Source organism: Megalops cyprinoides, chromosome 17, assembly GCF_013368585.1.
Source record: "Megalops cyprinoides isolate fMegCyp1 chromosome 17, fMegCyp1.pri, whole genome shotgun sequence".
NCBI lineage: Eukaryota > Metazoa > Chordata > Actinopteri > Elopiformes > Megalopidae > Megalops > Megalops cyprinoides.
Genome location: NC_050599.1, coordinates 8,363,570 through 8,390,682, shown reverse-complemented (window position 1 = coordinate 8,390,682; position 27,113 = coordinate 8,363,570). Strand labels below are relative to the sequence as shown.

The window sequence follows — 27,113 nt, the reverse complement described above, 5'->3', positions numbered from 1 at the left end:
AGAGAGAGAGAGAGAGAGAGAGATGCGAGTTATGCCACCAGTAATTAAAAATTACCTTATCCATCTGTCAGACCTTGGCGTCTGCTTTGTGCTTTGATGTCCTGTGTATACCCAGCTAATGGATGCTGAAACTAGGACACGGTCTGACATTTGATGCTGATATTTTGCAGTAACAAGACAAAACAATATGTCTGACAGGCAGGTCTATCTCTAGAATGCAAATGTTTCACATTCCAAAGGAATAGATGGTAGATCACCTCTGAATCTTTTGCTTGACATTATCTCTGTAAAAATAATTTTCTAAGAATCAGTCAATAGAGAGACAGTTATATGACAATGTAAACATATAAATAGGGACTTTGATATTTCATTCAGTGTCACCCTAGTTGCTACTGCTAAAAAATGAAATGTTTTCTAAAGGACAAGTGCAAGAGTTATTATGTGGCATAATTGTTTTCCCTTTTTCAAAGGACCGCTGTACATATTCCCCACTCTAGTGGCCTCCAAAACACATAACCGTGGGATGGACCAACTCCAAGACATTTTATGTTCATACCAAGCATAGGGATAAAACACTGATCTAATACCTCAGCTAAATTCATGGTGGCTCTTTAGAGATCTGATGCTAACACTACACTTTAGTGTTAGCTGTAATGAACCTCAGACCCAAGTGGTACAGACAGTACAGTGTTAACAATTTTTTTTTTACCATGCTATTACCCCTTTCTCCTGAGTTGTAAAGTGAATTCAACAAAACTGATCTGTACTGTCCAGTACAATACAGCGCCCTTCAGTACGGTATCATCACTGGGGACTTTACGGATGAGCACGGAGAAATGATAGCAAACCTGTGGCTGTGTACACACAGTAACTGAAATATTGAAAGGTGGGTCTCTAAGGCAGTTTAATAAACCACATCATTTCTTGTTGCTCCAATGAGAAAGTGCTTCAGACTGGGGAAAATGTGTACTGAAAGTCTTCATGTCCATGTCTACAAAACAAGCTGATGCCACAACACACTAACTAGAGAACAGCCCTCTCATTCCATGGTCCAGATACAGCAGCTGAGAGTGGATATTAGGACGGATGGCAATCCCCTGTACACAGCTGAACACAGGCTAGCCACCCAACCCCTCCTGTCCCTCCCCACGCCTGCCTGTCAATCAAACAATGATTGTGTTGGTAATTTCATACAATTTATTAGACAGCAATCAGCGGAAGAACCAACTCATATGGATTCCGACCAGCTCCTCTGGTTTCATAACAAAGGGCTGTAATAACAGACTACACGACTCCCAGTAGAATAATGAGACAGAATGATTGGGCTGGAGTACCTCATTGCTTAACACACGCTGATTACGCAAAAAAAGGCGGGCAGGTTGTTGCACAAAGGTCAATTTGAATTATCGTATTCAAAGTCAAGGGTCTGTTCAGTATTAGGACAGTGGAGAAGGGAAATGGATTACAAATTCCTCTCCTGCTAAATGTAAAAAAAAAAACAAAGATTTTTTTATTTTAATGATTAACATGAGGGAACATCACTGGCAGTTTCAATCAGTACTGATTAAGTATTGAAAGGTTTTCACGTGAACAGTGATGTTAAAGTTTTGTGACATCAAAAGTTTTTGCATTGGAAATATGTTTTGTTAACCCTGTAAGTACCAGTTACGTACTCCTGTGCATGTAGCCAATACACCGTTTTCAAACCTGACACGTGGTCCTGAATAACAGACAAGTGTAACTTGTCAGCTGCATTTCATTTATTTGTAGTTTTAGGAACAAATCTGGTTCTTCAAATGGTGTTCTGTAAGTTAAAGGTCTCAACTTACCTTGGCAAAAAATAGTTGTATAAAAAAACAATGAAACATTGCAGCCTTGTTCATTTGATCCTCTTCACGCCTACTAGCGCATAAAGCAGAGACAAGATGTGATCAATCAGAATACACTCCTTTTTCTGCCTTAATAATTATGGCTGCATTTCTTTTGGCTATGCCAAGTATTCAAACATCTGCGGTGGAACTCCAAGGTAACACTTGAAATGAAGGACTTCAAACAATATGAGGCACTGCTGAACATTCTGGTCATTAAAGAAAATGGACCGCCTTCTATGAAACAGTCCTGAATCCAGTGTTGATCTAGTCGTGTGGAGAAGGTGATGACACCAACATGAAGCGAACATAAAAAAAATGACTCACCCCTCCCAGACCACCCCTAAACAGAACCATCCCTCTCAGAACACAGAACCACCATACTTTACAAAGATGCTCCCACTGGTTATTTCAGCTGACCTTATACTAAACACAGGGGACAGAGCAGGGAGGGACGGGCTTGGCAGGAGGGAGGGCAGGGAGGAGTCACTGGAAGCGGGTGTAGACGCTCCTCTGGGGGGCGGGCTGAGGCAAGGTCTGCTGGGATTGCTGTTGCTGCTGGAGCTGGTGGCGCAGCTGCTGGGAGTAGGGGTCTTCCAGGGACTTGACGGCCACCGTGCTCTTGGGTCCCGTCTTCCACTCGATGCCACTGCAGTCCACCACAGAGGTCTCCACGGTGACCGTGTGGCTGCCCAGGATGGAGAAGTTAAGCAGGAACTGGGTGCTAAAGTAATCGTTGTGGGGCTCCACCCTCTGCTCGATCTCATTGGTCTTTGTCTCTAACGGAATCTGCAAAGTAGAGAGGGAGAACATGTTCTGTCAATTCATGGGTTATAAATTAAGATTAGAAATAATACAAAAAAACCACAACTGGTATCATCCCATATTCTAGCTCAGATGCAGTGTTATAGAACAGTTGGGCACTTTGTGTATAGTTGTGTAAAATTAAGCTTATGCTACTCTTTTGGATCAGTTAGCCATTTTATGTAAAGTACTTCAAGCTCTGTATCTGTCCCTAGAATAACTCTGGTTGTATGCTTATATCCCAGCTCTGTTTTGGTAACCTTTACACCAGGCAATAAACCTGAGGCTTTACCACCTGATATGGTACTTGTCACTGTGTACCTGTGCTTGTTCTTACTCTCGTTATGACATGCAATATATTCATTTCGCCGTGACATCCTTGTTAGTCACTCTAGATAGTAGTGTCTGCCAAATGTTTAATTAAATCAATAGTGATTATGAACACATACTGCTAAAATTCATTTTACCTGTAAAGCAGTCGATGCCTTGGAAGGGATTCACATTGGAAGTGGTTTTCAGGCAGAGGTAAGTCAATTAGGTTAATATACACGGGCCAGGAGTTGTTTGGGCTCTGGAAAACATCTTTAATGAACCCAGTCCTTTTTAGCTGCGCCTGGCATTTCGCACTCTTCTTCTTCCTGGCACAGGCCACCTGGCTTTTTTTTTTTTTTAAATCAGCTTCCCACCTCTCCCCACCTTTCCCACTGATAGCACTGCACTCACCGCAGCCTGAAATGACCTCGGCCCACCACTACAGCTGAATCGCGCAAGGTCCCGGCGTCTTTCGGCAAGTAGCCCAAAGTACGAATGTCGCCAGTAAGTACGGAGCGATAACTTCATCCAAACCCGCTAGGAGCTACAAACGCGCTGTAACGAGGTTTTTATGTGCCACCCCTTGGGTTTCGGTGGGCTGTGTTTAATCTTTAGTGCAGGCATGCCAGCAGTTTGATACAGCGTGCAGTAAAATGGAGGAACTGGGGGGAGCACTAAACCGAGATGACCTCACTTTATGTTGGGTTTTTATACACGCTTTTACGCTCACTTATTTCCGCACCTCTTCAGTCTGATTTGCCTTGTTAAGAGTGGTACTCTGAGTAAGACATTATACAAGCCCAGTTTTCAAGAGTGACATCTTTACCGCAGAAAGGTGGGCAATAACACTCTGTGATTCCTGAATGTTTCTGTGACGTATGTGTGTGTGTGTGTGTGTGTGTGTGTGTGTGTGTACATATATCTCACACAAGAAACATCTGAACTTGACTGCACAAGGCACAGGATCCAACATGACATCAAAATGTTGCAAGCTTGAATCCTTGAATCCAAACCAATACTTTTAAAACTGGTACCTACTAAAACTTTGGCACCTGGCCAAAAGTAATACAGAAACTGACTGAAATAATGGACTAGTTTCCTGGCCTTCAGCCTAGAGGGAATGCCTCCATCACAAGCTGCTTCACAAAAAGGCAAAAAATTCATTCAAGTGAAAGTTAACAAACAAAAGTACAGAATCATGAAATGTATATTTTATCCAGGATTTTCTGTCATTACCTACAATAATTTTTTCTTCAGTTTAACAACAGCTGATGATCAGTGCTTTGGGAATTGACGGCCATTGTTCTGGTTGATGTTTGCTATACAACTCTCTGAGGACTTGGTTTTTAATTCATGAGTCAAATAATTTAGACATGGCATTAAGGTTTTTAGTTTCCACATTTCAGAGATAAAACTGGGGAAGAATTTGTGAAATCTCTGGAAAAATGTGTGTTTCCCATAATGCCTTCAAATCCCAAAATACATTCATTCGGGAAAAAAAGCTTCTAACTTAAGACTAATGAACAGTGGTGCAAACTTGAATATGACTTTCGTTTTTGTGGGTGTATATGAAACTGAATACAAAGCAGCAGGCTGAAGCTAAAAAAAGGGATTATTCAGCAAGGATAAATTATGTGAAGTGTATCAAAGGCTGTTTGTTGAAACTCCAGTAGTTTAGCTTACAGTTTAGCTTTAGCTTATCACTTGACATGTACAACATATCCAATAGGAACCCGGCTTTCATTTTAGGTTTTCTTGAAAAAGTCTGTCATTGAAAATGAACCACAAGGAAAGTGTTTAACGGGATGTATCACCCAGAAATGGAGTAAGCCCCTGCAGGCAAGATAAACGCTGTAATGTGAAATTTTATAAAAAGAGCTCTGAATATTTCAGACTTTCAGCAGCATTGCTAGTGTACAGCAGCAGCACTGCAGAGGTGACAGTAAGGCTGTGGAATCCGTTACCTTGTAGTCCTGTCCGGTCTTGCTCTGCAGGGTGGAGCTAACATTCAGGCAGACCGACTGGATCTTCCGGAACAGCCCTGGGGCGGAGCCATGCTGCACCACGCCCTCCACCTTCAGTGTCAGCTGCTGGTTGTTCTGCACTGCTATTGGTTCAGTTGGGCTCCGAGGTGATGGAGAAAGAGCAAGCTGACAATGAAAAAAAATATATATATGTAAATGCTGTTAGACAAAATGATAGTTTCTCATTCAGTGAGTGCACGTGAACACCTTGTTGCTTCACACAGAAGACATTTCTGGGCCAGTGAGCTATGGGAGACCCTGAAGCCATGTTCATATCAGTAATGAAAAATGGCAAGGGAAAAGCAGAAGTCATTGCTTTTTAATGAGCGGACGACAGCAGATCGATGCATGACAGAAAATCAAAGCTGGGTGGGGACAGCAGGACAGGACTTGTGTCCAATAAACGTATTTCAGCTACTGCCCCTGTCCGCTGTACTGATGAAATGTTTGCTTACCTTGTTCCCTTATTCCAAAGCTAAATTTCCAAAATTTAGCCCCAATGCTCAGGTATACATCAGTGCACTTACCTTGATGCTGGTGGACTGCAGCTTCTGGAAGAAGTACCTCTGGAACGACAGCGGGACCTTCAGCAGAGCGATGACCGCGTCACAGAGACAGCCCGTGTGCTAAAGCAGACGACACCGAAGCACCCAATCAGTGATGAGTCGTATCTTGCCAAAACTGACCAACTGACATTAAAGTGTTCCGCCCTCCACCATCATTCTGCAGTGCCATAGTTTAAACCTCTTGTGGGGTTACATGGCCCATGTTCTCACCAGGTAGGAGACAGGCGGGTGTTTCCTGCTGAGAGACTCCACCTCCTCCAGCACGTGGTTGAAGACGGACATCATCCTCCGCTCATACTCACTCTCCGCCTGCTCCGATCCCAGGATGCTGTAGTCCTGGAAGCTGAGGAGGGGAACACCAGTCAGAGCACTGCCACTCAGGAGCACCAGAAGCTCCAGACAAAAACTGGTATACACTGTACTATATAGTATAGTGCCCTTCGATAAAAGCTTTCTCTGCCTACTTTCGGGAACCTGGGTAAGTAGCAGTGCAATGTAATGGTAGGGCTTGTAACCAAAAGGTTGCTGATTTGATGCCCCATTGGGACCACTGATGCTGTACCCTTGGGCAAGGTGCTTAACCCACAAGTGCCTCAGTAAACATCCAGCTGTATAAATAGGTCACAATTTTACATGTTATCCATGTAAGTTGCTCTGGATCAGAGTGTCTGCTAAATGACAATAATGCAATGTGATGTAATGAACCCTGATCTTTTTAATATATTGAAACCGAAGGGTTCATCCTACACTTTTGGCATCCCAAGCTGCTGACTAAAGCAAAGTCTGCTATTGTGGATTTGCTCAAATGTTAATGCTTTGTTGCTTCTACGTAGAAGCCGATGCAGCTGTCACATCATGTGACCGAGTCTCACTAGCTTTGATGGAAAAGCACAAAGAGACGCAATAGGAAAGACCTGAATCAACTAGTACAACCATGCACATTAATAGAGAAGCAAACCTACAATTTATTTTCCATAGCTGCGTTAACGGGCAATTAATTAATCTCATCAATCAAACTTCGGGAGCACAGCGAGCCACGCTTGTGGCTGGGGTTACTGTAAGTGGCTCGGCTGTGCTGTGCTGAAACCTGCCTGGGCTGTCTTACCTGGAAGTGTGCGGGTCCAGAATGAGGGCCTCAATCACATGAGAGATCAGTAGGCAGCTCTGCTGTTGCCTGAGATTAGAGTTAAAAGAAAACTGGGCACAAACTACAGTGGACGTTAGGAAATATGAGGGAGGTTTTACATACCTCGACTTCTCAAGAAAGCAATGCTTCCTCAAGAAAGCATTTTTTTTCTTGTGAAATAGAGAACAGATTTATTGGTTATTTATTCATTTTTTCCCCACATCATCCCCTTGCTCTTTCAGATTTTCTCTTCAGGGAAAATGAAGAGAATTATTTATTCATTGTAAATTGGAGGCATTGGAGGCAACCTTCATTACACTGGCTACCATAAATAACAACAACATCAGAGGCATAAAAGGAGTCACACACAGCTCATCAGAGGGCTCTCCCCTACCAGAGTAGCGGCACAGTTCCGTGGCTCTGAAGGATACAGCTCTACGTTTCTGAGGGTAGCCGGGTCCGCGTCGAACGAGGACTGGTACAGGTCGGCGTAACGTGTGGCCAGGTTCCGGAACTCGTCCATCGACACCCTCATCTGTCAGAGACACACGGGTCATTTTACCGGCCGGGAGAGGTGCGAAAAACCGAGGAAAGAAGAACAAGGCCATAGGCCAAGGCTCGTCTCATCAAGGGCAACTGCAAAAGTCTTCTCTGTGAAAGGATGATGTCATTAAACAATGCCATTAAATGCTGTACTTTTTTCAAATTAATATATAACGGTCTAGCGACGGACCTCAACGAATTTATTTCAATAGTAAGAACGGGTAATAGTAAACTGAAATATTTAACTAGATTCCAGATAGCGATGTTTTCAATCTTTTCTATAAGTTCAGGTCACCAAGGGGTCAGGGCCTTGAGCCAAAACATGCATTTACTGGTATGAAACTCCATTTTTCATGCTACTGCACTGTCCTTGAAGTGTCCTTGTCTTTTACAAGTTTTATTACAGAGAACAATTATTTTCAAAACAAAGCCATACTAAAGATAAAAAGTGCACACAGATTTCTAAACTAGAATCCAAACATAGCAAAGTAGTGATGTATAGCATCAGACAGCTTATGGCACTCAGATACTGCCCTCTTAGGGTTAGAAGCAGGAAAGAGGTAGGACAACACTGCCCATTCCTGGAACCAATCAAATTGCAGTGTTTGCAGAATTCCATCTGCTCACTTACTACGAGTACGTACTTGACTGACTGGCTGCTCTCTTTGACGAGCTGCAAATGTTCCCTTTGATGAACTGCATCCTGCACGCATAAACTACACTCTCATGCCTATTCACCTTGCGTCGTGAGAGTGCTGAATCGGCAGAAAAATGTAATGCATGTCATATGAGCAAGCGGCCTGCCCCTCGGAATTGCTTCCAGGTAATTACCGACTGCTCAGGCAGACACCCTTGTCTAAGGTGACTTACAGTGCAAAGCTTAGAAGACACGTGCTGTACAGATGAAATTTAGCTAAAGTGCTCAAGAGTACAGCCATAACTGTGTGTGTGGGGGTGCATGAGTGTGATATACTCCGTGTGTGTATGCGTGCAAGACAAGTGAGCAGAGGCGTGTATGCATACTGTATGCACGTTGTGTGCGTGCGTGTGTGCGTGCGTGTGTACGTGCGCGTAGGTTTGTGTGCGTGTGCGTGTGTGTCTGTGTGGGTTTGTGTGTGCGTGTGTGTGTGTATGGGTTTGTGCGTGTGTGTATGCGTGTGTGTGTATATGTGCAGGTGTGTGCATGCGTGTACGCGTTTTGCAGCACCTGCGTGGAGATGCGCCCGCAGCGCTGCAGCTCGCTGCCGGAGGTCAGGGCGATGGTGGTGGCGATGGCGGGGGGCGGGCTGGTCTTCAAGCTGTTGCAGGTGCAGATGAGCTGCGAGAGCGCCTGTAGCGTGGCGATGCGCAGCTTCACAAACTCGCACTGGAACGCCAGCGGGCTCAGGGGCGTGCTGGCGGCCTGCGGGGGGAGACACAGGGGACACCCCGCCCCGCTCGTCACTTTAAACAGTGTGTATGATCAAGTGGTAAAACAGTGCCCCATGCAGTTTTGTGTGAGACACGGAAAACCTTTACAATAATACTATTACTACTATACTCCACTACAAACTACTATATGATTATTGTTACCTAACTATTACTATTATAATTCATTCAATTGCAGGTATTTTTTGAAATGACTGGAAGTACAGGAGAACCCCACAGCTGAAAATTTCTTGGTAATGGAAGCTATCCATTGATTCAGAAAGGTCTGCCACGATCATTGGCAATGCAATGAAAATGCATGCAATTACATTCCATTTAATTGACGATGAGGTACTGATGATATACAAACCACAATTTACTACAGCTTAATGCACTGTTTACAAATGGCATTTACTGTTTGTGCTGGCATGCATTTATCAAAATCGGGCACCTCCTGCTCTGGACCTGACGTAAGCAGTCATGATAAACGATGTTAGTCAAGGCTTTCCAGTTATGAATCCATTCCTCTTTGAAATGGATGAGGAAAAGCCACAGAGTATCAGCCACTGGGATCTGGAGTGGATTACAGCTGTGTACTGGGATTGTTGTGGACTGTTGTGGGATTTTAATGTCATTCAGGCTTTCTTATCAGCATTCACCCGAAGATGTCTCCCTGTTTGATTTTATTCCTGTTATCCCCTTGTACATTATTGCCTTTTTAAAGTAAGGACCAGATGGCCCAATAATGAAGACAGCAGGCAGGAAACAGGCCAGATTTCCCTCAGAATAACCACCAGCCATACCTCTAGAGTTCTGTCACTAAAAATATATATAAATAAATATAAATAAATATATAATATATATGATATAATAATATAATATAATATATAAATAAATATAAATAAAAATATATAAAAATGCAGCTTCGGAGGGGGAATGACTGAAATGGGCTGGCACCGCTGGTACCGGCAGCTGCGCGGTACTGACCGTGAGCGAGGCGATGCCCTTCTGGTAGGACCTGAGGGCCTCGGCGATGGCGGTCATGGCTCCGCTGTAGTCCCCGTCCTTCAGGCGGCTGAGGCACTGCTCGGCCTGGGAGAACTCCTTCAGGCTGTTCAGCCAGAAGTAGAAGTGCTCCGAGGCCACGCGGGTGCGCAGGCTCTGGTACAGCTCGCTGGAGAACTCGTGACAGCCCTGGGTGGACACACGCACCACACGTACGCGCACACACACACGAACACACAAACACACAAACACACAAAAAACATAAAACACAGTCAGGAAAGTAGGACCACGCTGGTGTCATGTTTTTAATAACGGTCACAAATGTAATGAAAATCATATCAAGGCAGATCCTGAAGCAAAAAAAAAAAATGACTTGAATTAACATGCATTTTAGGACACATCGACTTCAGAGCGCAGACAAATCAGACAAATCAAGATCTGCTCAGCGAACCTGAAAAATCATGCTATGAAAAAGGAAAAAGAGCAGGCTAGCTAGTTGGCATGTGTAGTGCCATCTGTTAAAGCAGCTGCCTGTCCATGCCCACTTGTGTCAGTGGTGGGATCAGCACTCACCATGCGCGAGGCCTGCCGGGCGATCCGGTACACTGTCCAGCCATTTGCCACGTTCTCCAGCTGCTGCTTGATCACCGTCTTCACTTCCGCTGACAGGGATGACTGGCTGGCCACAAAGACCACCGTTGCTAGGGAAACCTGCAGGTACAGAAAAGTGTGACGGAGTCACACCTAATTATATCCTACCTGGCCTCAATCCCACAACCTCAACAGTGGGAGAGAGAGAGAGAGAGTGCTAACTTAGCACTGCTCTGCCAGGCTGTGGAAACGTTCAATTATGAATCAGCTCCATAATGTGAGGTGGCTTGGCAAGGATCACAGCAACACTAATCAACAAGAATCACACAAAACCACCGAGACAATGCCCGAATTTCACCAGCTGATATATACAGCAAGAAAATGAAGGGCTGTTACAAAATGAACATTCAAAGGGGAGGCCAAAGCACAGAATACTGTAAGGGCCCTTTACCAGAGTGTCATGGGCTGAAATCACATGAGCCACAAAGCTACTTTACCCTTGAGCAGGGTGACTTTAGCTGAATTACTGGAGTAAAAGCCTATCTGTATAATTGATTTACAGAGCACGTATAGCGCGTCTGCATTCAGGGCAGCCATGAGTAAGGCCTATAAAAAGTGAATGGAGTAATGGTGACAGATGGCACACCCTAGAGAAAGTGACGGACATTGGCACGTCGACAGAAAGCCCTTACCAGCAGCTCCTGCTGTTTGTCGGAAGCCGAGCGCCCGGCGACCCTGTAGAGGTCCACCAGATCTCCCAGCATGCCCTCCCCCAGCACGGGCAGCTGCATGGCGATGGCGGCCAGGGCGTGGCACATGAGGACGCGGGCGGGGTCCCTGGCGCATCGCAGCTGGCACAGCAGGAACTCCACGGCCGGCTGGCTCAGGTGGGGGCGGCTCTTCAGCAGCTTCACCAGGGAGGTGAGGGCCGTCTGAGGAGGGGGGACACCGAGCAGCCGGGATCATAATAGAGTATGAACGCTGATCGTCATGCTGAACGTCACGCTACGTTAATACAGCCTTAATCCTCATAAAGAATGAGTGGGCAACCCCAACCACCCCAGCATAATAATGACTCCAGATGGAAACTTCACACTTTAAATATTCAATAACATTCATGTCTTGAATTGATCCACAAATCATTGATCACATGGGTATGGAAATTGTATCTCTTCTTATGAGTGCTGCTTATTGTTTTTTTTTCTCTAAAGATGTGCAGTTCTGATGTGGACATACGATGTGGCAACTGTGGTTACTACAGCTGAAGTGTTGCAGGTGGGCTCTTGTTTGGGACCCACGGAAAGTGGACTGTACCTTCAGCGTGGCCTGGGCACTGGGGCTGTCGTCCTGACTGCACATCACCAGCAGAGACTCCACACCCAGCACTGTGTCCTGTTCCAGCTGCAACACATCTGTACGGAGAGAGAGAGAGAACACTGGACTCTCTCTAACAGCAGGAAGATGGAATCTGATCTGATTTTATATAAAATCACTGGCAAAGTCTTGCTCATATTTACACAGCTGGCTTTTTACCAGACTGATCAGGGTGAAGTCTGTTCTTTTTGAAGAAAATAACAGTCTACTAATGCAGGCTGATAATGGTGTAGTAAACACATGGTGTACTGTTTTTGTAAAAACTCCAGCTTGTATCAAGTAAAGCTGACCTATAGCTGAGGCAGGGCAGAAGAAACTCCTCTGGCTTGCCTCAGGTAAGGTTGACCTGTACTTAACGTAGGGCAGTGAAAACTCCTCCGGCTCGTCTCAGGTAAAGCTGACCTACAGCTGAGGCAGCGCAGTGGAGACACAGCCCTGCCGCATCACACCGAGCCCAGGGAAGCTCCTACCTTTCTCCGGGCAGGAGATGGCGATGTTGGAAAGCACGGTGACCCCATGGGCAGCCACAGCCAGGTTGCTGTGGTAACAGCACTCCTGCGCCAGCCTGACGAGGTCGGTGGGTCGAGACGTTCCTGGAGCGCTGCCTGAGAGAGGGACATCAATTTCCAGAACCTTCCACATTATACCCGTGTCCTACTAAGGGCTACCAAAATGACAATTCAAATAGCAAAAGGTTGACTCAAATAACACATTGCTGAAGTGTTTCAAATGAAACGTTAGCACTTCCCACATTAACTCTATGATCTTACATATTCAAGGTTATTGACTTTGAAACCTTCTAAACTCTAGAAGTGTTGCTACTTTACTCTCTTACTCAAATGGCAGCTCATTTTAGGGATTCTGATAGAGGTGAATCTGCTGAATTACAGTCTTCCAGGACAAGAGCTGAGCAGCACTTCTCTGAAATAACGTGCCTCAAAAATGTCACAGTGCTTAAGGCATGCTGCCGTCAGCTCACACGGAGGTTTAATCAAAGACAAAGTGTGTCCTAGTTTACCTGCAGCAGGGCTGAAGTACTGCTTGATGGCGATGGTTCCAGAGAGTGTGGACAGCACAGACAGCATGCCCAGCTTCAGACTGTTGTAGGGAATACTCAGGGCACACTCACACAGTGCCTGCAGACAACCAATCAACATACAGCGTCACACAAGAGTCCGTGGACAACCAATCAACACACAGCACCAAACAGTAAACACCCAATTCCCACAAAACAGACCACTACATTACATTATTACAGACCATGTGCCAATTACGATACTCATATCAGTGACAGAGAATACATTGTTCAAAACACAAAAATAATGTAGCTTAGTGATGATTTCATCCAGCTGGGTTCCATTTTTGAGGAATTTGCTGCTCATTTCTACCCTGTTGATGTAAGTTACTCAGCGTTTATGGACCACCCACGGACCAGGCCAAAAGTTGCTTGTTTTATCCAGTTTTTTTACGGCCACACAATGTAACGATCATGGCTGTCATAAACAAATTGTCAGAGGAGGAGTTTGCATATGTGTGTACTAGACAGATGACCCCACCTGAGTGTTCTCTCTGGTCCAAAGGTGCGGAGCCTTTTTGGCCAGGAACTTGAGGTCCTGGATGGACAGTCTCTTCACTGCCTTTCGGGGGTCCTCCTTCAGGTAGTGCAGCAGCAGCTGAATCTATAGGAAGAGCCAGAGGAACAGAGCGATGCCCATCACAAGGAAAAATGAGAGAAAAACCTGCCTCCTGGACTGGGACCATCTGAACTCCTCTTCTCACTGGCTCTCTCACACACAAACATACAAGCCCACATGCACACACAAACAGATAGACACACACACATACACACATAGAAAATGTGCCAGCCTTCTGTGAGTTTGGCATCCTTCCTCAAGCAGAAAGAAGAATTTTGGTCATTTTGGATGGAGGCAGAGTGGCAGAGTGGCATGGAACAGGGCTTGTAACCAAAAGGTTGCTGGTTCGATTCCCTGCTGGGGCACTACTGCTGTACCCTTGAGCCAGGTACTTAACCCACAATTACCTCAGTAAATATCCAGGCCTACAAGTGGATAAAATTGTAACCTAGTAAGTCACTCTGGAAAAGAGTGTCTGCTAAATGAAAATAATATAATGTAATGAGGCAGGGTTTGAGAGAGAGAGAGAGAGAGAGAGAGAGAGTGGGAGAGAGGAATGGCTCAGTGATGCACCCACGGTGCGTACCTGTTTGGGGATGTCTATGAGGGAGGAGGCTGCCAGCTGGGTAAAGGTGTGAAGGGTGACGATGACCATCTCGGTGGAGGGGTAGGAGGTGACCAGCTGCTGCAGGAGCTGCCTGCTGCTGGAGGCCAGGCCGGCATCATGGTGCATGTGCTGAAGCATGGGGATGAGCTTCAGCTTCAGGTCCACCGGCGTGTCCAGACCTGGAGAGGCAGGAAAACAATCAAAGAGGGATTTCTGCATTATTTAGTTTTGTCATTTACTTACTTGCTTCACTGATCTCATTCAGGTTTAGTGCCTTGCTTAAGAGTGGAATGGAAATGCCCCATCTGGGGTTCAAACTTGCAATCTTCTCTTTCAAGTATAGGTCTTTGACCACAATGGCACACTGCCATATGGGAAGTAAAATGTTAGCTGTCATTTTAAGTGGGTGAGTATATAAGTTGGTGGGGATAAGCATTTCTGAAAACTTTCTGAAAAGATTCAAACATTTAAATGCAAGAAAAACCTTACCTTGAATCATCTCACTGATTTTGTTGCAAATTCCTGCAGCAAAATCCCTGCAGATGAGATAAGTCAAATATAAGAGTTCAACGGTCAGGTAACAAGGTGCAAAAATAATGACATCCACCATATGACTGACAGGCTAACAAAAGAAATATACAGTTCACTACTGAAGATTTCTCCTGATCCATTTTCCTCACTTTGATTGTGCCGAGAAGCTGGCTGCGGCAAATATGGCTGCCTCCACTTCAACATTGTCATGGGAGTCGAGACTCTGGCGAATGCTGTGGTGGGCATTTTTCCTCTCTGGGATTATAGAAGCCATGCTGCCCAGCATCCTAGACAAAAAGAATAACAAAAGAAACATTACGTGCATAATTATACATCCCCTGCAATGAGAAACCATATCAAACCTCATCTTCTCCATGACGTGTGGATGTGGTGAAGATGACTAAAGGTCTAACTTGCCCCAACCCTGTTTCACATGTTGCAAAAATAACATATGGTGTCCAAGAAACCCAATGATGTGCTCAATACCCCACTAATGGACCAGTCATTTCTGCCTGAGGAAGCAAACCTTTGAAACACCTATAACCTATTAGTCCTCCACATATGCTCCAGAAACAAAACAAAAATGGAAAAAACAGACACTCTGCAGGGTCAGCAGGGAAAACTCTGGAAGAACTGAGAGATTCAGAGAGTGCTGAACCCTGAGAGACGGGACAGAAGGGCAGGATACCTGAGTGTGATGGCTCTGGCCACCGGGTCATTGCTGTGTATGACAGAGAAAACCCTCTTCACAAACTCATCCACATTCAGGATCTTCTCCAGGTGTTTCTCGCTCTGTTGCGTCACCTTCAGCACACACAGCCGAAGGAAGTTGTTCCTGCAGCAAAAACAGCGTTTTCAGGTGTTTGAGTGTGTGTGCGTGTGTGGGAGAGTAGTCTGTCACTGCTGAATTGCACTTGTCGATAACTTGTGAACATGACGTTGCAAGTTCCTTTCCCAGGTAGGTATACTACCTATAAGCACAGTACTTAACCAATGTTAAAACTTAAGCTACGTAAGCAAATGCAATAAAGTAAATAATGAAAACTGTAAGTCAGAATAAGAACAAATCAAAACAAAGCGTATTTGTGTGCAGAGAAAGGTGTGGCGTACGTAAAAGAAATTTACCCCAGTCTGAAGATATCCGCCAGCTTTAGGAAGGCAGAATTGATGAGAATCGGGAACGGATATTTTTGAAAGAGTTTGGGAAAGAGAACCACCGCCTCACACTGTTCTCCCAGCTTGCCGGATCGCAGTCCTACAATGAATGACATGCAAAAACACGTATAATTTTAGCAACCTGTATTGTAGATGAAATCGACTGCATGCATAGATAAACCGAAACAAAGTACCCCTCATACTATAGATTACTGCCATATCTGTCACTTACTGCCGCATTTAAAATAATGCTCAACAATCGTCCTAAAATTGTGTTCTTGACCACATAAGAGCACTAGCAACACACCTTTATCCAACTCCATGAGAGCGGAATTTGCATCTAATTCTTGTTCTCCGTAACCTGCTTCTGAAAGGAACGAACGTGCTGTAGACAGCGACATGGTTTGTCTTAACAAATTCACGAACTTTTGCGACCAAAATAAAACAAAATAATATCACCCACAATGACATAGAAGGAAATACAACACACACTACTTCCCTAGATGCACAGCGGCAGGAAGTGACGACTGGTAGAGTTAAGGCGACCAGGCGCGGTGTGGATCGTTGCTATTATCACCACATGTGAGGCGCTGTTTCCTATTATTGGTCAAAATTCGCTGCGCGCTGTATTTAGACCAATGGCAGACGTATCTGTTTTGTGGAGGAAGGAGTCACACGCATCCCTCCACGGCGAATCAGCGATCATGACATCAATTTAGCGGGGAGTTCGGTTGTGTCTCTGCTCTTTTAGATTCGCGGGAAAGACACAGTCATTTTCCTACAGAGGGGCAGTGCTGAAGATCGCCGCAATCGTTTATTTTTTGAAAAGTACATTAATCGTCTCGCTAGGGTAGACTTTTTAGAATGCTTTTCCGCTCTATTGTTGATCGAGAAATCACTAAGAGAAGGCGGAATGGTAAGTATTGTTTTGTGGGAGAGATGGTTAGCTAACTAGTCTAACTGAGCGTCTTTCTCAAAGCTGAAGGGAATTGTAGATGGAGTTTGAGCAAGAAGCAGTACTACTACTGAAATTATTGTCAGGTAGATATGGGTAGGTAGATTTATTCTATGAGTTCGTGTTTCAGCAAATTACTAGATCTATCTAGGCTGGGTCAGGAAGCGATGGATTTCGCTGGCTAACTAAATTTTCTTTAGAGGGGTGGAGGGCTATTAACTAGCTTGCTATCGCTATACGTTGTAAAACTAGCTTGATTGGTGGCTATCTAAGTAGCTGCATTTATCTATACGATCAGAATCCGATCATCGATTTCCCCTGAATTGTTATGTATTAAAAAGGTCTGTTTTAAAGTTGCCCTGTGATTGCTGTCTAGGTATGCCAGCTAGCTCAGCCAGGGCCTTGCTTTTAAATTAACTGATAGCCAGATGGCTGCTGTAATGCTTGCTTATAGATCTGTCAAAAAGATCAGAGTCATTGATAACAATCTGGTATACTCTTGATGATCGGTAGCAAAGTTGTGTGATTGATGTAGAAATCCGGATAGGCAATTCAGAGTTTCAGCGGACTGGAATTTGGACGACGGGCGTATCTGGGTGGGTGATCTCCTTTTGTTTCCGCAGTAATGCTAACTCTCTCTCCTTCCCACAAGACCGCTGGCCGAAGCACCCACTGGCGTCCTTGTTGGACGGATACCAGTGTGCTCGACACGACGAACATATCTCCTATGGAAACTTGGGGATCGCAGTACCACCTTTTGGATGTTCTTTCTCCACAGGTAGTTAACATCCTTAAATCCCTCTCTTTCCAACTATCTAGCTACTGTGGCAATAAAAGAGCGAAAAACTTTTTGCATGACGGTTTGTACTTTGAGGGTCGGTGACGATAAGATCTAGCGCAGGGGTTCCTGAATGGGGTCTTTGTTTTCGTCCCAGGCGTCCCTTAATCCAGCTCGCTAATAATGGTGACATTGCACTAAAGTAATTGCATTTTGGTTTGAATAGACAGCATTTTACGCAGGTACTCTCTCAGACCACGTTTGAGAAGCCATTACATAGGAAAACTTTTGGACTCATTAAGATGGCTCAAGTTACACCGGACCGTATCCGTAACCATTATGTAAGGGAGTTGCTTGTTTGAGTGGCGCTGACAAGCCACTGTTGAAATAATTACAACAATGCTCAGCGGTATTCAGTTCCAACCTCAACTCGTATACGCTTCTCTCAGCTGTTCTTAGTCTATGACGCTAAGACTAGCCATGACCCCGTTCCTTGTGACATGTACCTCCTCTTTACACCCCAGATGTTTCTTGGGCAAGAATGGTAATGATGATTATTTGTTTTTGTCTGCTAGCCCCAGATCTGCAGGATATTTTGTCTGTAGCCAATGAGGAGGGGATTGTGAGGCTGTACAACACGGAGTCGAAGAGGAACCCCGTGCTTAAAGGTATTTTTCGCACTGCAGACGCCCTTGCTGTCTGTAATAGCTTTATTTGATTATCCATGCTAAAAGAACAGCTTGCAGAGGTGCTTACTGCCTTTTCATGCACATTTTTGTGCTCATAGATGCGCGTTTGGCAAAATAACAATAGAGTATTTGAGATTTATAATAATAAGTTGTCTGGTAATGATAATTTAAATATTGATTTGTGAAAGAATGAATGGGATTGGTTTTGTCAGGCTAAAAGTAGAAAATGGAACCCTCTGTTTCTTTTTTGACATTTTCAATAGAATGGATGGCCCATGAGAACGCTGTCTTTGATGTGGCCTGGGTGCCAGGGGAGGCCAGCATGGTGAGTGGGCCTTTTAATCACAGGCCTCTGGTGTGAGCTGATGTTAATTAAACTGACTGCATGAGGTCCTTGTTCAACTAAGTTCAGCCACTGTAAGAGCTGTCTGTGTGGTCTAAAGGTGACCGCCTCGGGGGACCAGATGGCCAAGCTGTGGGACGTGAAGGCAGGGGAGCTCTTGGGCACTTTTAAGGGACACCAGTGCAGCCTCAAGTCTGTCGCTTTCACCAAACGGGAGAAAGGTATCCCCCGTTGCTCCCCTGCACAGACCCTTTAACATGTTGTGTTACATTCATTTAGCCGATGCTCTTATGCGGAGCGACTTCCACCACAAACAACAGAAATGTATCCGTTCCAGCTGAATGAGCAACATTGTCAGACCTGTGAGAGTGAGCATAACACTGTGCAAGCCCTACCACAAGTTAACTTGTGCTAACTTCACTAAACAGGCTAGAATTTAAACGAAGCCAAGTACACACACTACCATACATCAGAATCCAAAACACATTGTGATGCATGCCAGATATATGACTCCTGTCTGCTGTGTTCGGCTTCACGGTGGAAGAAAAGATGGTGACTCTGACACGTCTAAAAGAGCAGCAAGTATTTGCAAGTGTGAACGATTCAGTCCTTTGGAAAATTTGTGTGATGATGTCCTCTCGCTCTCTTGAACTTGCATGGACTCGTTTCAATGCACTTTAAGTGTGATAACCCCACTCTCTTTGCTAGTATGTGGAAATACTTTCAGTGTTTTCTTACTGGAATAGTACTTGCTGTACTTACAGTACAGTACTCACCATTACTATAGTCTAGCACAGAGAATCTAAACTAATGCCATGTTGTGGGAGGGTTAAAGGTACTAATTTGGTTCTGAGATAATCTTTGCCTGGAAAAGAGGAAATAAATACATCTTTCACAGAAGTTACATAGTGTAGACACACTAGCCTGGGGCTTTGCCTGCAAATATCTTTGAATCTGCTGTGCAGATCACTACAGCTCCTCTCCTAAGACACAAGAAGGGCACGATAGCATCACTCGTGGCTGTGTGCAGTCAGTTTGATGTGCTCTGGTTTGTGCAGGATCCTTGGCTGCCCTCGCCTGTCTGTCCTGTACAAATGAGGAATCTCTTCATAAACAGCCGTGGCAGGGCCCTCTTCCATCATAAGACAGAATACTGGCACTGAATCAAAGACTAGTTGCTCGTATACATGGCTGCCTTCTTTCTGAGGCACGGGTGATCAAAAGGAATAATTTCCCTCTGAAATCTTGTTCACCTCCTCAGCTGTCTTCTGCACTGGGGGTCGTGATGGGAACATCATGGTTTGGGATACGAGATGCGCCAAGAAAGGTAATCCTCTCAGTCTTTCTCCTCTTTTGTTTGTTGGGTATCTGAGACTTAAAGGGAGAGTATGGGGGGTGTACAGTATTACGTAGAAGGTAAAATTCTTGGCGGTATGCTTATAGGGCAGAATGGTGTTTAAGTGGTGGGGGCCTCGATAAAGTCCCTGTGTCACTAGCTTCCATCTGACCTCCGTGAAGTCCCTGTCTCACTAACTCCCCTTGCTGTCTGTCCCCCAGATGGGTTTTACAGGCAAGTGAAACAGATCAGTGGTGCCCACAACAAGGCGGACAGACAGACGCCCTCCAAAGTGAAGAGGAAGCGTCCGCAGCCCAAAGGAATGGCCCCTTCAGTGGTGAGTGAAGCCTCTGTCCGTCTGTCGACGTTGTCCCAGCGGCAGTGTATTGGGGCGGCGTAGCATAGCGGCTAAGGAGCAGGGCTCATAAAAAAGGCTGTTACGTCAATTTCCCACTGGGACACTGTCGTTGTACCCTTGGGCAAGGTACTTAACCCACAGTTGCCTCAGTAAATAATCAATTGTATACATGGATAGCGTAAAAAAGTTGCTCTGGATAAGAGAATCTGCTAAATGACAATGATATAATATAATGTCCCCTTTCTCCTCTTCCACCAGGACTCTCAGCAGAGCGTCACTGTGGTTCTGTTCCGTGACGAGCACACCCTCATCTCCTCAGGAGCCGTTGATGGGTGAGTGCTGGGCGCTGATCCCTCCCTCCATTCTGCAGTGCTAAGGCTGACTTCACAAGCATTTCTCAAATTTTTGATTTTTAAATGACTTTCTTCACACCATATCTCAAATTCTTAAAGTGTACATTCCAGATCTGAACACTGTACTGTCGTGCCAGGAAAAAAAGTTAACCTTGAAGTTATGATCCTTTTACAGGACCATCAAGATGTGGGACCTTCGGAAAAACTACACTGCCTACCACCGCGACCCTGTGGCCCTGCAGGTGTTCCCCTACCCAGGGTCCAGCACACGCAGACTGGGTGCGTGCCTAAACTCGCCTCTCTCCGGGGCATTGCCTGGAGGTTTCATCTCTTTGAATTTGTCTGTTTTAAGTGCTAGAGCTGATAAGGAGTTTTTTTTCCCCCTAATGTGTGTCTTTGTTCCGTGTGGCAGGTTACTCTGGACTTGTGTTAGATTCTACTGGCTCCAATCTTTTTTCCAACTGCACTGATGACAACATCTACATGTTCAATGTTACGGGGCTGAAGACAACTCCAGGTAAAACGTGTTCTAAATGCCTTATCACGCTTCCAAACCAGAGTCCCTGTGCATGAGTCCGCAGTAGATATTTTCCAAGTTACTTAGCCGACATTAAAGGAGACAGTCGCCGAGTGCGATTTCAGTTTCTTTGAAACTCAAAGTCGCCTACAGTTTTGGAAGACACGTTGGCATTAAGGTCGCAGATGACATTTTTAATGGGACGCAAATTCGTTCCACCCTTTAAGTCGCTTTCTTCTTTCGCCAAACCAAAGTAACATCATGCACCAGCTTATAAATGTCACTGTGCTGTTCTCCCTCTGCTTTCTGCTCTCGTGCTGGCTGTAAATCTAGTTTGTGTCGCTCCTATTTATCCTTTTGTACCATACAGAGAGAAGTTAAAGTAAACCTCTGCCTTTCATGTTTGTGCTTTGGTTGAGTGCCTACTCTTAAATAACTGAAATGTTCCGCCATTGATACACACTCTATAAAAGCAAAGAAACGTGTAATGAATTTAGGGACGTTTTAATTATTGGTAAAACTTTGGCAATTAACTCATTCATGTGTTTGACCTAAGTTGGCTTTCTTGAGGTAACATCATTAATAACATTAATAATTAAGATTATTTATACTTGCGTTAGCATAAACAAAAAGTAAAATATAAATGGAGACTATGGCAGGCATTTGAGTGAGGGAGAGACTACAAGCAATTTCCCCTTACCTTTCTACAACAATCCCAGAAATACCTGAATTTTGCACAACCTGCTTGAGTGCCTTTACACCACTAGGTGGCGCATTGGCCATGTTGTGCTGTGCAAGTTCTTTTTGTGGGAGCAGTTGCTGGGGAAACAGGCACTGTTTATAGCTTGGGACAAAAGCCCTCAAAATGTTTACGCAAAGTTGAAAGCCACATCAGTCTTTCAACATTTCCATAGCCGCATTGTCTTCTGCTGTTATTGTGCTAGTAAGATTTAATTTTTCTTGGGTTTCAGTGAGATTGCATTTTGTATGACTATACATGTCTAACACCGAGTGCATATGGCAAGACTATATCTCAGAATACATTACATGTAGACATACAACAGCACAATTAAGTGTGGTGATGAAAAGTGGGTTTTATTGTCCGCAGCTTGATCAAATGTCGTGTTTTGCAACCCATCCTGATGGATTTTGTGGCACACTGTGCACGCTTCACCCACGTGGTGTAGACAATCAATCTCCCCCGCTCTCTCCATAACGTGGCGCTGTCACGTCCGATGTCACGCACCGGCCGCTGAAGGAGCAGCCTAATTTGCAGGGAAGGAGAGGCGGCTCGGTCTGGCATCCATTGATGGCAGACCTGGCAACATTTGAAAAGTAGACATTCAAATCCCCGTTGGCCTTGGAAAAGACATTTCATGCCAACCTTTTTTTTTTTTTTTTTTTGGAATCCGAATTTTGTAAAGGTGTTTGTGTTCCATTGCATCAGAGTCTGTGTCAGGGAGTGATTTTTTTCTTTCCCATACCGTTATGTGTGGTGAATTAAGGCACAAACGTTCAGTGTGTTGGCGTGGGCTCTGTCCTTCGCTCTCATCTCGGTTACTTGCCTGAAGGAACTCTCTGCTGCCGAGTCGCATTTGGGCGCCTTTGCGAGCGGTGGCGTTTGACAGCGAGGCTAGACTGTCATATGCACGCCAAGAACTCTTCCTCGTCACAGTTAATTGCCTTACGAGCTGGTCCCTGCACTGTTTGCTCATGCACGCACCGCCTGTAGGAAGCAGCCTGATGAGGCCGTACTGACACACGGACGGACGTCACGATTGCTCCATGTCCCTTTGTCTTCTTTCTGAGTCCTCTGGCCCTGTATCACAGATAAGGCATGACTTGTATGTCCTTTGGATTAGCACGTCTTCTGTTCTCCTGTTGATTGGGCCATTATTTGCAGCGGCGCGTTTTATTAAATTTTTATTAAAATTGCTGAGCTGATCTAGTGTAACCATAGTGTGAGCTTAACCTCAAGTGCTCGTATGAAGATGCATTGGCATTTTATTTCTATGCAGTCTTCAGAATGCCCCCCGCAGTGTTAATAGATAAAAATAAAATGAAAGAGAACCTCATGTCCAAGCTCAAAATTATTTTTCTTTTGATTAGGGAATATTACCATTGTGAACTTCGTAGCATAACTTGTTGACTTGTGTTCCTTTTTCTTAAAAAAAAAAAAATATTTTAAGAAACGATCATCTCTTATTGTTGTCCCACAGTGGCAGTCTTCAACGGTCACCAGAACTCTTCGTTTTATGTAAAGTCCAGTGTGAGCCCGGATGATCAGTTCCTGGCCAGCGGCTCAAGTGACCATCAAGCGTATATCTGGAAGGTGAGGCCGTTTCCTCTGGAAGTGCCTGCTTCGCAGGGCACTCTTGTTAGTGCATCCTCTTCCACACAGTGCATTTCTGCTGCCCTCTGCTGGTTTGTTTTGACTGTGATTAGGCAGCCATAGAAGTGGTTGTGTCCCTGAATCACTGACCGACCAGTTCCCCAGACGTCTATGGTTAAAATGTACAGAGACCCACTGATGATGTAGTCTCTGTTCTTTAGCCTCTGAAAAGCAGCTATCCTTAAGTTTCTCAAAAGCAAAGATCCACTTCCCACAAGAACAGAAAATACTCTACATGCCAATTTATGGATTGTATACCTACTGTGGTCTTGTATTATGTTAACCTTTCCTTTTCCTTTGGGCTATTTTCAGATTTCCGACCCAAAATGTGCTCCCATGATGCTACAGGGCCACAGCCAGGAAGTGACCTCATTGGCATGGTGCCCCACAGATTTCACCAAGGTGACTGAGGTTGTGTGTGTGTGTATGTGTATGTGAGAGAGAGCGAGAGAGACAAGGTGTCAGTCACATAGCCATGTGCCGACTACAGGCATGGAGATTTCTATTGTATTTCACTAAATTTTCAGAATTTGCGTCCAGATCCGCTGCCTTTGTTTTCCAGTTGACAGATGATGACAACAAGGCTTATTCAAACAAATGTTTTTGACAAATTGTTCATGATAAAGTTTCATCATGGAAGTTAAGTCCACATGAGCTCTAAAAAGACAACACAACTGTTAGACACTTTAGTGAAGTAACTGACATACTGCTATTTTCCCTGAGGCAGATGCCTTTGCCTTGATTCTGCTCAGAATCTGACGCAGTCTGCCAATCTAGCTCAACGGATTCAAACTTGTGTAACATTCTTTTTATGTGCTGTAAAGTGAATCCTTGGAAGTATTAAGTTTGGATACATGCGTGGGGGTGTGTGTACGTGTCGTGTCCTGTGTAACCTTTGGGATTTCTGTGGCAGATCGCTTCATGCTCGGACGACAACACCGTCCGGATCTGGCGTCTGCACCGGGGGGGCGATGGAATGAAGTCCTTGATAGGAGAGGCCAATCTGGTGGGCTGGGCATGTCCGAAGCCTCCCTTGGAAGGGAGGAGCTCTGGTGAGTGCATGCTGCCCAGCAGTCCTCTCCCTGACCTATCACTCTGGAGCGGCTCAATTTATGTAGCATTCCTTTTTTTTTTTGGCTAAACATACACTCTTTTGAAGGTGAATGGAGTAGGCTTACCTTTTACATACTGTCAATGTTACACAGCTGTATATTTACTGGAGCAATATAGGTTTGGTCTGTGATACAATGGCAAGTTCACATTTGGATATCAAGCCTGCAATTGGTGAGATGTCTAGTACTGTAAATGTTAAATGCCTCAAAAAGTCATTGATGTTATTACTGTAACTGGGTATTTTCTCCTCTCTTAGCTCCTAAAGCTGCATTGGTATTCCTTTGTCTTATTTTCACCATTACTTGAATTGCTTAAATGAAATGATCTCTGACAATCCCTTTGTGAAGTGCACCGTATCACTTAGAATTTGATTTGTTGATTGAAAACCTGTCTTTTCTCCTGTCCTTGAATAGGGCCTACAGGTGCCTCTGAGCGCACCCCAGCCAAGAGTCCCAGGACAGAGAGTCTGGGGCCTCTGGCCTCCCCCCAGGCTGCTACTTGTGCCCCCAGTGGTGCTGACCTCCCCTTAGCTTCCAGCACCTTATCCACCCCCCCTCCTCAGGGGAGCAAGTCTCATTTGACAGCCAGCCCTCTGCAAACGCCCCCCTCCTCAATCAGGCGCTGGCTTGCACGCACACCTGGTTCTCCCGGCCTGTCGACCTCTAGCGCACAGGCCACGCCCCCTGCCAGGAAGGCCCTCAGCCCCTGCCCACAGAGCCCTGCGCTGTCCCAGCCCACTCCCTCAGAGAGGCGTGTCAAGCGGCGGCTGGAACCCGGTGAGGGCGGCGCTCAGGGATGCGCGGAGAAATGTGACTGCGTTACCGAGCTGTATCCCACGGCCAAAAGGAGGCGGGGCCTGGGGGGTGTGTGCTGTCCCACCACGGATGATGACAGGAAGGACACGGAGCCCGGTGGGGCGCAGGGAGTTCAGACGGAGCAGAGGACCTCTTCCAAACGGGCAGACAAGGAGAACAGCTCCCCTGGGCATGCCGACTGGCTGTCGGCCTTGGGCCAGAGACTGAAGCAGGGGCGGGGAAGTCCCTCTAGGAGCCCCAGCGCCACCAAGAGACCAGACAGCAGAACAACATCTTCACCGGTACATGAATCATAATATTACAAAAAATGTGATGGGTTCCTTTATGCTCTTATATTTTAATATACATTTATCTTAGGAGTAATGAACATACCATATCTACAGAATCTTCAAAGCTCTTAACTGAAAGATTTCTATGTGGTGTTTTACTTTATTTAAAAAAAAAAAAAAAGAAAGCTGAAGCAAGGTATTCGTTTTACAAAAAAATGGATATTTCAGGTTCCTCTGAGCAAAACATCCCTGAGAAGAGATTCTCCTTTTTTCATGTTTGTTTTCCTGATTTCAGGCAATGCGCTCCCCACAATCCATGAAGAAGATCTCCTCCTACTTCCAGAGAATGGCACCGTAGTGGGCAACCATGACCAATGTGGGTGGGGTTTGGTTTGCTGACATGGGTGGGACTAGATTGCACCCATGTGACTCCATCAGAAAGGACTCTGATTAGGTCTGTGCAGCAGAGAGCTCCACCTTTCTTAATGTTTTATTTTCATCAACTTGCAAACATCCCTATCAATGGACCTTGACACACTTGGAGGAGTATGCAAAATTAGTCCCCAAAATGTTGCCAAATTATTGACCTAACTCCTCTGGTTATAATTTAGCAGGCCAGTTTGGCCTTCAGTTTGTGGCGCATTTATTAAATGTTTGTATTTTGTATATTAGTATACATATGTACATATATTTTACGCCAGATATATATATTTTTAATCTAGGAATTAATGTCATATTTCTTTCTCTTCACTTTATTAAAAGCAAGGCAGGGTGAAAACAGCAGCTTTGGCTGACTTGTCTATGCAGATGAAGCTATAACAGGAAAAAACATTACATCTAGAATAAAATATTTAAAATGATCTCAAAGGTATCAACAAGCTACACAAGCTTTGTGTATGTGGGGGGTCACCCAATACCCCTTTGAGTAACACCCCCCACACTTATCTTGAGCCAAAAATAATGGAAAGCTTTTCCACAGTCATTTTCAATGAAATGGACTGAAAATGCTGCTTGCATCCGAGAGCTCTGCCCCCCCTTGTCCTCTAATGAGAAAATAATGAGGAACCCCAATGAGGATCTGATGACTGGGTGACATGTCTGTTCTTTCTGGCTGCCGCTGTATACTTTAAATGGATGTTTGTGTAGAGAGGTTACAAATTGTACATAACATGCCATAGTGTATCCCTTTCCAATAGTTCAGATGCAATTCCTGAATGTGCCAAAATGACTTGTGCATAAGTTTTTTTTTTTTTTCTACTTTCTATATGTGTATATGTACATTTTAACTGCTGACTGTTGGAGATTTTTGTATATTAATTTTTTTAACTGAGAATGTTTGTGTTAACTACATTTGTCATTTATCAAGCATAATGGTTTACCTGGGTGCTCAAGTTCAGAGGAGAAAAAAAACCTGTCTCTATTTTCCTGCGCTTTGTTTTCACGTCTCTTCTACAGCTGACTTTCCACAGACTTTTCATTTGTTTACAATGAAAAAGTTTGGTGCCAAACTTAGGCCACGATTTTCAGCAAGGTTTTTTTTATTTACGTACAGTCATAGTCATTACGTACACGGCTTACTAGTGGATATTTTTCCAGCCAAATGGAACGCTTTGCTCTCCCCTCTGTCTCCCTGCTTATCATTAACCGC

At 44.8% G+C, this 27,113-nt stretch overlaps 2 protein-coding genes across 2 annotated transcripts; one reads left to right on the top strand and one right to left on the bottom strand.

Annotated features, from left to right (window-relative positions):
* Positions 1-1,133: 1,133 nt before the first annotated feature.
* ints7 (integrator complex subunit 7) lies at positions 1,134-16,022 on the bottom strand. The gene is made up of 20 exons (XM_036550497.1): positions 15,855-16,022; positions 15,518-15,647; positions 15,081-15,227; positions 14,542-14,679; positions 14,351-14,397; positions 13,841-14,040; positions 13,177-13,299; positions 12,639-12,756; positions 12,091-12,225; positions 11,561-11,658; positions 10,939-11,178; positions 10,229-10,366; positions 9,638-9,844; positions 8,451-8,645; positions 7,132-7,235; positions 6,680-6,748; positions 5,785-5,917; positions 5,536-5,634; positions 4,949-5,134; positions 1,134-2,657 (listed from the first exon to the last, which is right to left on the bottom strand). Exons 1-20 carry the CDS (start codon positions 15,946-15,948, stop codon positions 2,355-2,357), a joined length of 2,904 nt encoding a protein of 967 aa, XP_036406390.1. The 5' UTR covers positions 15,949-16,022; the 3' UTR covers positions 1,134-2,354.
* A 389-nt stretch (positions 16,023-16,411) lies between these two features.
* Positions 16,412-25,823, top strand: dtl (denticleless E3 ubiquitin protein ligase homolog (Drosophila)). Its single transcript, XM_036550232.1, has 15 exons — positions 16,412-16,463; positions 17,155-17,280; positions 17,856-17,948; positions 18,233-18,294; positions 18,413-18,533; positions 19,574-19,639; positions 19,870-19,985; positions 20,265-20,338; positions 20,535-20,638; positions 20,772-20,876; positions 23,096-23,208; positions 23,581-23,670; positions 24,182-24,320; positions 24,795-25,477; positions 25,761-25,823. Exons 1-15 carry the CDS (start codon positions 16,412-16,414, stop codon positions 25,821-25,823), a joined length of 2,007 nt encoding a protein of 668 aa, XP_036406125.1.
* Positions 25,824-27,113: the final 1,290 nt, after the last annotated feature.